This window comes from Berghia stephanieae, chromosome 4 (assembly GCF_034508935.2).
Source record: "Berghia stephanieae isolate SIO BIC M18660-M18661 chromosome 4, UCSD_Bste_1.3, whole genome shotgun sequence".
NCBI lineage: Eukaryota > Metazoa > Mollusca > Gastropoda > Nudibranchia > Aeolidiidae > Berghia > Berghia stephanieae.
The window spans coordinates 27,506,009-27,523,123 of NC_088363.1; the positions used below are offsets into that span (position 1 = coordinate 27,506,009).

Consider the following 17,115-nt stretch of genomic DNA (forward strand, 5'->3'; position numbering starts at 1 on the left):
AGAAATATTAATAATTATGCTAAATTTAGTTTTAAAACTTTGCTTGCTGGTTTAATCTGACAGAGATATGAGAAATTAACTTCATTTGGTAAGCTCAATGCCGATTTTGAAAGAAAACAAAAATGTTTTAAACAGCTGTTTTGAAATGATGGTTAAAAAACAAAACATGAAGAATAGAAAGGAACCTGAAATTTTATACATATAATTTCTTATTTGATATCAACACCATTTAAAACCAGATACACAAAATATTTTAATTACAAATATAATTTTAGGGATTAGACAATGTAACCAAAGGCATGTACGTATTTTAGTTGTTCTTTTGTTCAACTGTGTACATGATACATATGGTAGATTCTGCTTATACCATATGTATGACTAGTTCAAAAGGCTTTTAACTGATCTGTGGTGATATCAAAAATCATCAAATAATTTTAACTTTTATCATTTTAAGTGATATATTAAAGTAATCGGTTACTACAGTTCACTCTGCTTAATCGCACATCGTTTAATTGGAGACTCCGCTTGTGCGCTACACATTCCCGAAAAACCGAATTTTTTCTATAATATTGCTCCTCTTAATCGCACACCTTCTTCATTTAATTGCTACACCTTGATTCCATCTTGATTGTAGAACAATATACTCATCAGCAGTGAACGGACATTGCAGGATCTACTCAACTCCGTTCAGCTACACAAAAGACAATGCTTAGATAATGAAGATGGGGATGAGTCATCGGAATGTAACACATCACCCCTGACAAACACTGAAAAACTTGACATCATGGACAAACTATGCTGCTTCATATAAGAAGAATGCTTGACAGTTGATCTACCAACATTGGCGAGATTCGAGTCAAGAATTTATAAACAGCTTGCACAAAATAGAAAGCAATGAACGCTTCACAATTACAAATTCTTACAAACAATAATGTCACATTTCTTATCCATAAAACTAAAAAAGAACCCCCCCCCCCCCCCCCCCCTCCCTCCCCAACCCCCAACTTAAAAAAAAAAAAGAACAGAAAAAAAAAAAATCCCCAAAAACAATAAAGAAACAATAACAACACCCCCCCCCCCCTCCCCTCCAAAATAAACCCAACTTTCTAATGAGGCCATGTCTTGAACATGACAGTCCAAGCCCGTAGAAAGCACAGAGGGGAAGTTCCTACATGCCATGGATGGCAGATGAAAGTTGGTGTTAGATATTATTTTTAGTTTCTCCACTTAATCGCACACTCCGCTTAATCGACACACTAACCCAAACTCCCGATGGTGTGCGATTAAGCGGAGTCGACTGTATTATTTATCACATTTCTCCTAAGTTTTGTGTTCTTCAAATTATCACATCTTTTTCTCTCTTGTTTACCTCTACAATATGGTTTTCGAAGAGGGTTCTATAATCAGGCTTGCTGTGTATGATTTTACTATTACTTTTTTAAAAAAAGTCTCTTGTGTCTAAAATAACCTACAGTCAAATTTGCCATGGTGAGCAGCTACCAGGACACCCAAGTCTTTAAATAGCTGCTTTAAAAAAATTATCATATCATAATTATTAAGGGATACATTGATAAAAAAGGCCCTTAAATACCCTGTAATTTATGCACATATAAATAGATAATAGTTAATATAAACAAAAGAAAAAATTATTTGTTATGCCACTCCCTAAGGTGACCATTTGACGATGTTGATTTGAATGAAAGATGGTCGCCTGAAAACAAATTTGACTGTACATCCATTCAAGTCAATAGCTCAACCATTCTTTGTCACCAGAGAACAGATGGTTTTATACGATGATTATGCCTGGACCATTTCATACATTATTCTAATAGAAATACTTTGATTACTGCAACAAAATATATCTACCTTATTATTATTATTATTATTATTTTTTATTGGATATTCAGGACTTTACTGATAATAATAATCATCTACTCACGCTGTTTCCCAACTCAGAATGTTCCACTGTTATCTGAAAACTCAAGGCGGGTAAATGATGCTGGGGAACAGGTGTGTTTCACTTTTCATTTTCTATTTTATAGAAAAAGTTAAAAAAAAATTTTTTTATCATTTTTTTTTTCGTTTTTTGTATCTCAACTATTAAAAATTGATATTTGATTTGCTGATATCACGTTTATAGCTTGGTTTGTTTCCAGTGGATATTTTGGGTATATTTTCTCGATTTAATTTTGTAAATTCGCAACTTGCACCTAATTACAGTCCCACAAAACCCCTTGCACATTTTTCAAGATTATATGCAGTGTCCCCAGTTATACGTGTTTATGTTTGCTTTTACAATAAAGAAAAATGATTTTTTAAAATATCAGAACTGGATTTAGCTATCCAAAACAAAAAGGTTATATATGTTTTACATTTATATAGAGTTTTTTTCAGTACTTGCATTTCCTTTAAAAAAAGAAAAAATTAAAAAATTGTATATATATATCAAGTCAAACCGATTTTGATATTTTAGTTTTATGCTAACCATTGAATATCAGATCCGTTTCATTCTTGAATTCTTGATTAAAAATTAGCCATATATTAAAGTCTCTGTTTCACTTTTTATACACCTAAAGGCTCTTCTTTATTTGCAATCAAATATTAAATTTATTTATCATCAGTGTGTTCACTAATTCGTTTTTAAAAAAAAGTTGCCACTAAACATTAACTTATAAATGTTTGGGCATTTGTACTTAAGTTTGTTTAAAAAAAAAAATAGTATTAGGCTGTTATTGGCCTGCCCTAATTAGTGAATTTGAACAAAATTAAGTTGTTTATAGATATGATTTATATAAGGTATGTCCTATTTTACGGTTAAAGCCGGAAAACTGGCTTTTGAAATTTCCAGCTGACCTTGTATGGTATTGGTGAGTTGATTATTTTAAAATTTGAAAGCATTGGTTGTTTCAAGGTAACAGTAATGGGGAAGCTAGATGGATATGTATCCTTTTCATTGTTATAAAGGTGATGCCATTTGACGAGAGAAGCTTTGCACAAAATATTTTCATATGCTCTTTACGAGTAAAAATTTCAGGCTTTTGAAAAAATTTAGCTTCAACCAGGTACTCATTCACAACTTGCACAATAACTGAGTTTTGAGATCATTATAACCCATTCATTCCCTAACCTCATTCGATTTGCTCAACTGCTCTTTTCAATGAGTCACCATACCATACGTCTGCCAATGCCACCATGACTAAGGTCTTTCATGCATTTGCAGAAAACCGTTCAGATTATTGGGGAGATGAGGGCACAGTCTCACAGGGGTGTCTTGTGTGCTGTTGGTACTAACTGTGAAAATATCTCATCTTTCATAAAAATAGAGAGAATCATAATCACAGACTAGTGCATATTTTTTTTCAGCACAATGATTGTATAAATTTTGCATTGTTCACACTAGACATAATTGTAGGCTTTCTTAGATGCGGCTTAGCGAAGAAGCTGATATCATCATCATCATCATTAACATCATCATCATCCTCATCATCATCACCATCATCATCTTCATCATTCTAATAATCTAATCTGATGCAAACATATTGGCCATGATTCTACAATCCTATCTGTTGTCTGCTTTGCGAAGGAAAGGAATTGTCCCTGCTTCACTAATAATAATAATAATAATAATAATAATAATAATAATAATAATAATAAGTCTTTATTGTCCTCAAAATAGTGGCAATTTGTCATTTGGTTACACATTTATAACAATACAATATTGTAGAGAACATACATAACATAATATATTTATATATATACACTCACACATATGCACACTAGTAACATCGTAGTCATCGTCATCAACATCATCATCAGCTAATTGTTTCGATTTTGCTTGTCGGGCTTCCCTTTTGCTTTTTACCCTCTCAGTTTTTTTATGGGGTGTAGAAATAGATTAAGTTTCTATGATTGTATCAATGTTATTCCAGTTTGTTGGGGATTTTATTCTACATATGTATTCACCATGCATTAATAAATCATTTTTCTTTCAATAAATTAATCTGTTTTTCTATACAAAAATAAATTTTCTAAATATGTGTTCCTGCACGGATCCTTGCCTGTCTTCCTGTTCTCATTGGTTTTTAACTTTTTTTTTGTGTGTGGCTTTCTTCGGCCAAGCTATATCTTCTTTAAATTTCCAGCATGCTCCAGTCGATTGGTCAGATTTCATCAAGTAAGAAGAGGTTTTTATCCTAGAGATCTTACCAGATTCTTGTCAACATTAATCCTATCAACGACACTTTATAACAAGTAAAATACTTTTCGCTCTTTCATTGAAAATTAAAGGAAAGTCTTAAATTTGTGGACTTGACAGACGGTGATGAGAATCTGGTATTGCCTACAGGTAAAAATCCCTTTAGCTAAGCTGAACAGATAGGTTTACCAGCTTTATCTTTGCACAGGAAGCTAGTAGGTTTGCTTTATTTTTTAAGTTCTTTGCTAAATAAATGCGGCAAAACAATATGTCTGCGTATATTAATAGTTTTAGAGTGGTGTTTGAGAAATATTTATTTATTATTTTTCTAATGCTTAGAATTAAATGGTCTTAATCCACTCTGCATTCTAATGACATCCGATTACAGATTATTGTTTTCAATGTAATTTTCACAGTATAAGCACCTACCATACAATATTTGATTGGTTTTGTCTTGTCATCCCTCTTGTTTTTCATATTGTTTTATTGCATATTTAGCTGTATAGTTATGTATTAATAAAGTTGTGTCAAAAGGTTGTTGCATGTCGTATTTGAAGTGAGGACTAAGTTAATTCAGTGTTAGGATTCATCCACTTAACTAGAAAAAAAGTAAGGAGAGAATGTTTGTTCATGAACTGATTAAAGCTTTTGATATGATTATAGAGTGCTTGGCTTGTGTTTCTTGTGTTTTTTCACTTAAATTGTTTTCATTGTCTACCATATTGTATGATAGATTCTGCTCTCTGGATCATATGTCAGTATTTAGATAAGTAAAAATGATGAACTTCTAATTTTGATTTAATTCAATCTTTTTTCGGCAAATTTCACAAAAACGACTCTTTGTCACAGCCTTATATATATATATATATATATATATATATATATATATATATATATATATATATATATATATATATATATAATATATTGCTGCAAGTGTTACAGCCTTGTATAAATATAGTGCTTATGTCATTGCATGCGCATTATCAACATTTTATTTTTTAATATTACACTTTAATGTACATTCCACAATGCAATGATTTTTGCCTCTAGTTTAATTTTTCAAATATGCGTTTTGTATATTTCAGAGGTACTCATCTGTAGATATACATGACAACACTCAAAGAACTCATCTTGCTATCAATGGAAAATCTTTTGGAGTGATATGTAACCATTTCCCTGAACTGCTTCCAAGGGTAATGATTCTAATTCAGTTACATTTATATTGCATAATAATAATTATGATATAATTCGCGTTCAATCTGGTTTGATGTTTTTAAAAACAATTTGCAACTTGTAATGTGCTGATGAGCTTTGTTAATGGATATCAACACCTAAATTAAAAATATAGAACCCCCCCACCCCCCCCACTCCCCCCAAAAAAAAACCCAAAAAAAAAACATTAGTATTTATATGTGCTTGTCGCACTATACAAGCTTTCCTAAGCCAACAGCAATACTTAACATAGAGGACGAGATACCTACTGGGCAAGTAAGACCGCACAGTGCCCTAAACATATCTTTTCAGTATATAGCATTTTTACCTATCAGTCACTGCTGTAAATTTTCTCTTCGGACACCTCCAGATTTGTATCTTGGGAACAGTGTTTGCTCGTATGTCTCCTGATCAGAAATGCCAGCTGATTGAACAATTGCAAAAGCTCGAGTAAGTAAATATGAAATATGATACAATTTTAAAATGTAAGATTTACTCACAGGGCTGTTAAAAGCTTTAAAAAAAGATGTTATTCTAAAGTTCTTGGATTGTGGAATCAATTCAAGGTTTTCTTTGTTTTAGGGACATATTTTGTTCTACAATTTTTTCACATTTAAATTTCTAGAAAAAAAAGAAAAATTAAATAAAAATTGGAAAATAAATGGAAAAGAAAAAGTACAAGTTTCACGTTATGATCTGATTGATTTTTATTTAATTTTGTCTTTTCTTTTCTTTTTGCCAATATAGGTACATAGTTGGTATGTGTGGAGATGGTGCAAATGACTGTGAAGTAAGTCAGTTTATAGATTTGTACCTTTTTTCTCTCTCCTGATTACTGTTTGAAAATTTCAATTAAATTTTTAATTTGGTCATAAATCTCATTAAAATGCCGTCAATTTTACTATTATATTGTTTTGTAGAAGTAACTGATTTGCCACATCCAGAGAAAGAATAATCTTACTTCTAATTAATTATAATTGAATGAATCTTCAGCTTTATTAAAATAGTGAACTATTTCAATGAATGTATATCTTTTCACTAAATTCTTACTTGATTGAATTTTTAAATGTATTTTATGTGACTTATGTATGATGTTTTTGATGCCGTCAAGGGGAGATCAGAAAAAAAATATCAACTTCACCCGGGTTTGATTCATCTCTTTGTTTGTGAAGCAGGCCCCCAATTATATTTAGATGTCATTCAATTTCTGACATTTTGTGCTGAAAGAAATTTGGTTTTGGACTTTTTTAAAAGAGAGAAGTGAACATTTGAGTTTTAAAAAAACTATGGGATAGCATCCTCGCCTTTAAGTGTCGATATGTACATTTGTCTTTTTCAGGCATTGAAGGCAGCGCATGCCGGGATATCACTGTCAGAGGCAGAGGCTTCAGTGGCTGCACCGTTTACATCTCGTGTCAGCAATATTGATTGTGTTATCACTGCAATGAGGTGTGTGCTTATATGAAGAGAGGGAGAAAGAGAGATGATGATGATAGAGAAAGATGAAGGTAGAGAGAGAATTAGAGAGAGAGAGAGAGAGAATTAGAGAGAGAGAGAGAGAGAGAGAGAGAGAGAAAGAGAGAGTTGAGAGAGAGAGAGAGAGTGAGAGAGAGAGAAAGAGAAGAGAGAGAGAGAGAGAGAGAGAGAGAGAGAGAGAGAGAGAGAGAGAGAGAGAGAGAGAGAGAGAGAGAGAGAGAGAAAGAGAGAGAATAATATTGTTTATTAAATTTTGTCTTTCAGAGAGGGTCGTGCGGCTCTTGTCACCTCCTTTGGTTGTTTCAAGTACATGGCCTTGTACAGTTTTATCCAGTTTATCTCAATCCTCATCCTTTACACCGTAAGTCTGTTTGATTTATAGAGACTTATAGAGCATGTTGGAAACTAAGTGATATACAATAGGAACTGGCATATACAGTAAAAATCGGTTAAACCAAAATTGTCTGTACCAAAAAAGACAACTAACCTGAAAAGAAATCAAAATGTTGTCAAAATTTTCCTCTTTATTTTTGTCAATCAAGTAGTGACAAACCAAAAGCCATAATGTTCAAACTATCTTTAAACCGAAAAGAAATTGCCGAATAACTGAATAACCTAAGAAAAAAAATTAATTACCAAACAAAATTCGTGTTACAACTGTTACCCAATGTGCTCTCTTGTATCCATTCAACACCCTTCACACAGCTCATCTGAAACCATCTCCACTTCACCACCAACTCTGCCCCCCACCCACCCCCTTGCTCACACTAATCCACACTGCCTTATTCATCTCTATGGCCTCTCTACTCCACCACTCACTTCCCCCTCCCAACCAATCCCACCCCAACTGCAGACTGCACCAATCCATTCTTACTTGATGGTGAGAACACAATGTGCTGGTTTAGAGCAGTAATGTTGTAGATGACGTGACATGAAGATGACGTTGGAGTTACATCACTTTTGCTCTCTTTGGCAGGTTCTACCACTACACTTTTTTGTGTGCATAAATACAAACACACACCCTCCCCTCACGCACATACTCACACAAACACAGTACATTACATCAACCACAGAGTCACACAGTTGAAGAATTTAATGCGAAGCATTGTGGGTGACAGTTTGATGAATGATAGCAATGGAATACTAATAACATCATGACAAATGTTTTGAGGTATGCCAAAACTGAAATAGAATACCAGGTCCCTTGAATTTCGGTTAATCTGTTTTTCAAGGTATATTTAAATGAATTTTATAGGCAGGGTTTAATTCCTTTTCACATTTTTTTTTCAGCTTTTATATTATGGGTTGCTATTTTTAAAAAAAATTCTTTTCTCTGATAATTTGGATTTAATGATAAATTTATTGCAGATATATCAGTTTAATTTCAACTTGAGATTTTATTGTGAAATCTCCACTAAGTGTGCTCAAACTGCTTTACAGGGGGTCAGAAGCTGACAGCAACACTTGATATAAAGGGCGAAAGTCAGGTACTCATTTAAAATTGGAGTGTGTTGCGAGAATGTTAGCAAAGAGCCTTTTCCAAGGACTCAACATTGCATTGCCCATGAGAAAATTAATATATAAATTCAACAACAGATCTAGTCATGAAAATTTCTCCATTCCCCTCAAACTCCCACTCAAGTTTTGGTCATTTATCTTTGTAGAGTTGTCAGTTAACATAATTCTTTACTGTGAATTCTTTACTTCCACAGAATTTGACCAATTTGTCAGACTTTGAATTCCTCTATGTGGACTTAGTAATCACCACTACCATTGCAATCCTATGTAAGTTGGTCAATATCTAATACCATAACACTATCTCACATACTCTGTTTATTTTTATCGTAATCTTTTTCAATCTCTTTGAGTTTAACATGAATGGAAATTAACAATAAAATCCAACAAATTTGTCTAAAGTGCCCATTCATGTGATCATGGGAGAATTAGTGCATGTTTTTGCGAAATGAAACGGAAAGCTGTAAGTATTTAACAAATTTGTTAAATCATACATGAGGTGGCCAAGGTTTGCTTGTTGACTTCTGTTTCCATATGTATATTTGCGATGGTAAAGTTGTGAGATTAAGAGGTTTAACAATAAAATTAATTGAAGCAACATCTACATATGTCTTGCTTTCCTCATCAGTAAAATATATATTATACGAATTGAGGCTCTGTGTTTGTTGTTTTATTGGTTTTTTTTTTTTGTTTGTTTGTTTTTTAAATTTTGTGCTCAGGTTTTTGAGGAGTAATGATTATAGATTTTGGAAAACTTATGACTTCATTAGAAATTACTGATTTCGTTTATGGTGTCATGGATCTTACTTTTCAATTCTTTAAAATAGAGAATCATTAATATGATTAATAAAATATTCAATCTGAAAAGGAAAATTCATTTGCTTGCTAAATGGGAGATGCAAATTTGTATATGTAGATTTTCAGGACTTGGGGATTTGTGAGAAAGATACATAGCCTTTAGCGCTCACAAGATTGATTTTGTAATAAGCTGTACTTTTTAAATCAACTGCAATACTTCTTCTGATGTTAGATCCAGTTTCTGTCAATATCAAAATTAAGAAGCTGATAAAGATATCTAGCTGGGTGGGGATCCTGACCTCCCATAGTTGGCAGTGATGTACATGCTGTGTCTTCTATACCCCTATACCTGTTTTCCAATTGCTTTATGTCTTTGTCTTGGAATGAGATTACTTAGTTTTGTCCTGACCCTGGCTGGAGTCCTTGGCTGGGAGGAAAACAGTCGAATGTTATAGTTATAGTTTTGGGAGATTATATTTTTTAAATTGTAAATCATCTCTCTGTTATTTACTGTTGTTGTTTTTATTTTTAACATTTGGTTTCTAAACATTTGAGTGTCTTTCTCTTATTGGAATATTATGCTGGTGTTTGGGTGGTGAGACTTTTAGGTAATCTCAAACTAAGTACACTGATAGTGTGTTCTTGGAATCCACATTTGTTCCCTATTTGAACCATTACCCTTTGTCTTACTTATTCCTCAAGCCCTTTTAATTGTGCATCTATCCAATTTTCTTCCTTTTTTACTGGCGCTGATATGACCCAAATGTGTTGTAAGTGCCGTAAATAAAACCCTTAAAAAAAAAAAAAACAACAAGCAAAGATATCTTGCCACATTGTATCCATCATTCTTCAAAACATTGCCTTTGTCTTTTTAGTTCTTGATGCCCCCCCCCCCCCAATAAAATTTTAAAAATTTTTAAAATGTCCTTTTGTTAATATTTATTGCATGTTTATATTCTCCAGTGGGTAACACAGGTGCCTACCAAAAACTGGTGAGGAAGAAGCCTCCAGGCAGTTTGGTCAAGCCTTCCAATCTTTTGTCCATCATAACTCAAGTTTTACTTGTGGCAGCCTTCCAGATGACTGGATACTTTTACCTCAAGGCTCAGCCGTAAGTTTCAATTAAAAACCCATGAAAATGATGATGATGATGATGATGATGATAATGATGATGATGATGATAATGGTGATGATGATAATGATAATAATAATAATGAGGATAATAATAATCATAATAATAATGATACTACTACTACTACTAACTATACTACTACTACTACTACTACTACTACTACTACTACTACTACTACTACTACTACTACTACTATACTACTACTACACTACTACTACTACTATACTACTACTACTACTACTACTACTACTACTACTACTACTACTACTACTACTACTACTACTCTACTACTACTCTACTACTACTACTACTACTACTACTACTACTACTACTACTACTACTACTACTACTACTACGTCTACTACTCTTACTACTACTACTACTACTACTACTATTACTACTACTACTACTACTACTACTACTACTACTACTACTACTACTACTACTACTACAGAGAACAAAGATACAAACAAATAACGCCTTTTAGGAAGGAGAATGTGAGGTGATGTGTGTGCGTAAGTACTTGCTCATTAATAAATCCATTTTTGTAAAGCCTCACCCAATATGCTTTATTTTTTAAAAAGCTCTGAATTTTTATTTGTGCTAGATCAGTTTTAAATCACCTTTCTGCATCTGTCTGGTATTCCCTGAAGGAAAACACAGACTGAAACTCAACTTGGTCTGTTTTTTGTTGTTTCAACATTTATTATATGTTTTCATATATGCTATCCAAAATTACGATTTGTTTTCTTGGTCTTTGTTTTGTTTTGTTTTTAAAATCAAATTATTAGACACTTTTAGTTTCCTTTGTGCATTTGATGAGGTAAAGAGTTTTTGAGTTTTTAAGTGTGACTTTAATTTGAATTTTGGTTGTGCGGATAGGATTATTGACATGAATGATACGACCAAACACCGTGTTGACCGTCCCATTAGACTAATTTGCATTTTATGAATCATCGTTTTTAATGATTGAAGACAATGTAAAAGGTTTTTTATGGAGATGGTCATTGTCAAATTGCATCCCCATTAAGTGGCGGGCTGTCCCAATTATATAACTGGGAATTGGAAAGGAAATTATATATAGAAAAAAATTCTAATCCCAAGGAATCGTCCCAATAAAGCAGTTGTCCCAATTAAGCAGTGTCCCCAATACCAGCTCAGACTGTATTATTATCATTATCATCATTCAATTCTTTAAAAAAGAAACATTCTTCATCAAGCAACATTTTTTGGCAATCTTTTGTTTGTTTATTTTTTGTTGTCAATGAAAGGCAATTCCAAAGAGTCCATTTTCCTTATATTCACTGAAACTATACATACTCATTATCTTTACATTGCTCATTCTACCCAGGTTCTACTCTCACGACTTTGAATCTAAGAACAAGACAGAGACCCTCCAGGAGTCAGAGACCAAAGCAAATTACACATGGGACAGCACTACCATATTCCTGTTGTCCTGTTATATGTACATTTCTGTGGCATTTACATTCTCACAGGGACCTCCGTTCAGAAAACCAATTTACACAAATAGTAAGATATGACTTATTTTTCGTCTCGTCCTTCTCTCTCAGCCTCCTCCCTCATCTTCTTCGTCTTCTTTTTCTGCTTTCTCCTCCTCCCCCTTCCATTGCCTTTTCCACCTCATCTATTTCCTTCTATCTCCTTCCTACTCTTCCCACTTCCTCTTCTTTCCTCCTTCTCTTCCTCCTTTTCCTCCTCCTTCTCTTCTTCTTCTTCTTCTTCTTCTTCTTCTTCTTCTTCTTCTTCTTCTTCTTCTTCTTCTTCTTCTTCTTCTTCTTCTTCTTCTTCTTTTTCTTCTCCTTCTTGGTTTTATGTTTTTTTTTTTAAATTAGGTATATAGTGCAGATAGTATCTTAGTATCTATCTCTAAAACACTTAATAAAGCTGGACAATATATTGAATTTTTGAAATAATAATTTATTTGTTCTTTTTTTTTTTTTTTCCAGTCTTGTTCCTCGTGGACCTCATCATACTGTTTGCCTTCTCAACCTTCATGCTGCTGTACCCCTTAGCTCCCATTATGTCTTTCATGAATGTAAGTGGCCAATGAAGTTCTAAAATGACAGATCTAACAACTTAAGTAGTCCTTCATAGCCATAAGTCCTATGAGCCGGAATTTATCCCAGTTTCTATTGATAGATCGAAGTTGACATCACTCGGCTCATTGTTATTGTTTTTTGCAATCCGCGTTTATGAGTAATTCTCACTAAACTGTATTAACCAGACTATAAATAGACCTGTAAATTCTCAGTCAATTAACTGAAATCAGTCAATTCGCCAAATTCAAATATTTTTAAAAAGGAAAGAAAGAAATGAAGAAGAAAGAAAGAATTCATGAATCGTAGTCGAATGACCGTGAATTAATTAGGAATGTTCCACAGTGCTACGCATAGCTCAAGGGCTGTTTATATTTACAGGTCTATATAAACATTTAAGATTACACATCGTTTGTGTGTTGGTCCGTTATACTTTCAGATGGCAATGTTTTGAGCTTCTTAGCCAATCGCATACTATCTATAGCAATAAACGGACAATAGCAAATGTTTGCTACCCTTTTGATTTAACAACTTAAACCTATTAAAACCAGTTTTTATTTCAGAACAAACCACATTACACATTTCCATTACTCATCCTCAACCTTCTTAATCTGTTGTCATTTGGATTAGTTATTTTCATGACCATATTCATGAACAAAAAATATAGCAATCCATGAACCATTGTTACAGATATTGGTATTACGACTAGACATGCCTGAATTGATAGCATAACTAATTATAACGCAGTTATAACAATACATGGCATTTATGGAGTGTTTCATCCTATTAAAACAAATGCATTACAAAATCTAAATCACTTAGTATTATATACATAAAATCATCATCATCATCATCATCATCATCATCATCATCATCATCATCATCATCATCATCATCATCATCATCATCATCATAATTATTATTATTATTATTATTATTATTATTATTATTATTATTATTATTATTATTATTATTATTATTATTATTATTATATTATTATTATTATTATTATTATTATTCTTGTCATCTTTTCCCAACCAGATGAGGCCTTTACAAGACACTCCTTTTCAATTTCGTATTACCATATTCCTCATTGCATGTGGATTTATTGTGATGTCAACTATAACAGAGGTAGGTCATATTGTGTTTTTAAGTTTTAAAGTAACAGTCATCCTTTTTCTAACGAAAATGTGAAAATGGAAAAAGCTTCCGATGGGAACAGCGATGCCTTTAGAATTTTTACAATCCCTGGCTTCAGGCTCTCTAGTCATTCTTTTTAATTACTGTGTATTGTTATATAGTGTTTTGTTTTGCAAATGTAAGTGTGCTTTATTTTTCTTCAAAGAAACATTAAACCTAGTAGACACTTATCATATCTTCCACATTGGTCAACTGTACTCAAAAATAATAATAATAACAATCACTCTGCAAGGCTTTTCTCTTTATAGTATTTAATAGATTAGCTTGATGTCCAGTTGTTAGCATTAGCTCTGCTGATCTTATTGCTACCATATATTTCATTGGTCAAGAACTTTGCTAGGTTTTAATACTGTAATAATGCAGTAGCCTGGTGCATCTTCCCAACTAAATCGTGGAGGATTATTATTCAGTATCTTCCTACCTCATTTCCACTTGTACACTCACTACAAAACTATTTTGATTGTAATGCCGGAATAATTTATCTTTTTTATATTTCTAATTTCATCCCAGCCATTTGTTTATTTCTTCATTCATCTCATTATTAAGAACATCACATTAAAACAATGAATGTGTCTTTTTTAGAAAGAGCATATCACGCCATTCAAATAGAGTTTAGCTTATTGTATTGTACTTCTTTTTTTCCTTCAGTGGGTGGTGATATCCAGTGGCTGGTTAAAAGGACTCTACTCTTCGTTTAATCGTCTCAGGAAATTTGAAGCAGCCAAACATAAGAAGCTAGACAAGGAAATAAAAGAACAGGATTGGCCGCATGTGGGAGAGGTGACATTCCCATCAGATCCCTTTGTACAGGAAATTCATATAGAAATCAATAATTCAAATGCAGTTCATTAATGGGATTATTAGGAACTCCTATGTGGACAATCTTGTAAATGATTTTTTATTCATGAAATAATTTCTGTGAGATATAAAGGATCCCTTGATCACTTATTATAGCTTGTAAGCATGGACGTATGGTGATGATATTATTATATGTATATATTAAGTATGTTTGATAGATTCAAATGAATCTGTTTAACACCTAAAACAAATAAACAAGTCTTGGTATTTAATTTGATTTGTAAGAATTGAAACCAGGATCATTTTGGACCTCTCATAAAAGATTACTTTTAAATCTGTGATAAAAGAAGCCGTTGCTTCACAGAGGCCACTGGCCTAACAATTATCTTGTAATATATTTCCTGTTTTTCTTTTTTTAATATCAGAGAATTGTTCAAACACAGAATGTTTACGTCATTCCTGTTCAGCTTTGATAATCATAGGCTTAACAATATTTACAATCGATAAAGTATCATGTGATATTGAATTTCTTGCTAATACGTAATCAGAAAAAAATGATCATTACTATCGTTGAGGATTAGATGGATAGAATTAGCTCCTATCAAGATCTAAGAGACCTCAAAGGTGTCCAGAATGATTTGTTTTGAACCAGATTTTCTTTAACGTCTTTGGGTGGGGTTTTCTGACCTCCCAAGGTGGGCGGAGAGGTCGCTTTTGCTTTGTCTTCTCTTCCCCTATTTCGGTATTTCCTTTCCATAATGCTCTCTGTCTTTGTTCTGATTCGAGATTACTCGTCTCTTTCCTGGTCCTGATTGGGCATCCTTATCTGAGAAGGAAGCAGTCAAATGTGTAATTCATTTTTTTGGAGAGATGATATTTTATTTTCCATGTAAATCTTCTCTCATTGATGTACTATTACTATTTTAGTTTATGCTTTGAATTCATTGTATGTATTTTGTAAGCATTTGAGTGTAACCTTCATAGCAAGATCCTTTTTTATGTGCATGTACAGGAATTTTAGGTAATGTCATAATAGGCACATTGATTGCTCCAGGATCTTTTGTTCTCTATTGGAACCAGTCCCTTCTGTCTTACTTTTTCTTTGGTACTTTGGATTTCAGATCTAAAACTTTTCCCCCCATTATTCCTCTTTGTAAAACTCCTAAAACCAAAAACATGATCCCATTTCCAGATTATGTTAGAGAAGCATGTTTCTTCTTTTTTTTTGAGGCTGTGATTATCAATTCCCACCTGTGCCACATAATATTTTTTTAGACGTCATCTTGTTCGTTCTTAATAATCAAACTTGATGACCTTTAGTACGGACGGTAATGGATTGAAACTGGGATTTTTATAGTTGTGACCTCAAAATTCTAAAGGCTCTTACCGTTTAACGCCATTGCAGAATGACTTTAAAACAAGGCAAATCCTTTAAAATTAATTAAAACAATTTGTTGAACATAATTGTAAACTAAAAATTGAAATATACTTGTCACCCTGAATTGTCAGTCAAAGTTGCATGCCTTTGTTTGTGCAACTATGTGGTCTAGTGGTATACACTCGCTTTCGAATCAGAAGGTCCTGGGTTCGAGCCTTGCTCGGCGCATAGTTGAGTCCTTGGAAAAGGCTCTTTATTCACATTCTCTCACTGTACTCAGGTGTAAAATGAGTACCTGGCTGTTAACAGCGTTGTCTCTGTTTGAAAAAATTGTAATATCGCATAATGGATGTAATGTCTCGTTCCATATGTTACGTTTTGCTGTTGGTCAGGGATCCCTTGTTAAACGCTTTGAGCACGTTTAGTGGATATTGCGCTATATAAATGCTCTATTTATTTAGAAATTGTTTAAAATTTCAAAATCTGTTGTGTGAAATGTTGGATGAAAATTATATTTGGCGAAGCATCATAGATACTCTGAAACAGCCCTTTGTTGTTCTCTTTTTATTGTCATACATGAATGTGAGATATTTTCACATTCTTAAATGAAATCATTAATTTGTTGGGTTTTTAAAAAATAAACGCATGTTCAATAATCTTTGTTTGATTAATATATTCGCGATTCTTTCCATTTTCTGTATACAGTGGAATCATGATAATAATAATATTCATACTAATCATAATAATCACATTATATTATTAATAATAATAATGATGATAATATTACTACTACTACTACTACTACTACTACTACTACTACTACTACTACTAATACTACTACTACTACTACTACTACTACTACTACTACTACTACTACTACTACTACTACTACTACTACTACTACTACTACTACTACTACTACTACTACTACTACTACTACTACTACTACTACTACTAATAATAATAATAATAATAATAAAAATAATGATAATAATAATAATAATAAAAATAATAATAATAATAGAGCGTGAACAGACAAAATGGGACCAACAAGAGGTGTTGACTTTAAGTAGAAATTGACTTTAAGAGTTTTGTCTTTATACGGATTCCACTGTGTTCAGATATTTTTTTTTTTGGCCGAACTTGGCCAGTGTTTTTTTTTTCCTTCCACTTGGCCAAATTCGATTTTTTTCCCCTTCCAGATTCAGATTTCTTAATTGTCAGAGAAAGATTTATTAAACTATTGTATTTCACTCTGAAATCTATAACATGACCAAACTGGTTTAAATGCAACTATTTTAGAGCATTGATAATGACAATCCACATAAATAATACTATGGTGATACAGTTT

The 17,115-nt window shown here is 32.7% G+C and overlaps 1 protein-coding gene across 7 annotated transcripts in view; it reads left to right on the forward strand.

The window, feature by feature from the left end:
* Positions 1–16,746, forward strand: part of LOC144970351 (polyamine-transporting ATPase 13A3-like) — a 54,830-nt gene extending 38,084 nt beyond the window's left edge. For 2 of the 7 annotated variants that reach the window (XM_078909899.1, XM_078909895.1), the window contains 12 exons: positions 1,957–2,010; positions 5,284–5,391; positions 5,781–5,860; positions 6,158–6,200; positions 6,750–6,859; positions 7,151–7,247; positions 8,599–8,671; positions 10,163–10,310; positions 11,683–11,861; positions 12,299–12,387; positions 13,430–13,519; positions 14,237–14,581. In XM_078909899.1, coding sequence (XP_078766025.1) covers positions 1,957–2,010; positions 5,284–5,391; positions 5,781–5,860; positions 6,158–6,200; positions 6,750–6,859; positions 7,151–7,247; positions 8,599–8,671; positions 10,163–10,310; positions 11,683–11,861; positions 12,299–12,387; positions 13,430–13,519; positions 14,237–14,440 — 1,275 coding nt within the window. In that variant the 3' untranslated portion in view covers positions 14,441–14,581. Of the gene's footprint in view, positions 1–1,956; positions 2,011–5,283; positions 5,392–5,780; positions 5,861–6,157; positions 6,201–6,749; positions 6,860–7,150; positions 7,248–8,598; positions 8,672–10,162; positions 10,311–11,682; positions 11,862–12,298; positions 12,388–13,429; positions 13,520–14,236 lie in introns of all 7 variants that reach the window. The other 5 variants (XM_078909898.1, XM_078909901.1, XM_078909894.1 and 2 more) reach the window with 4 other exon arrangements.
* Positions 16,747–17,115: the final 369 nt, after the last annotated feature.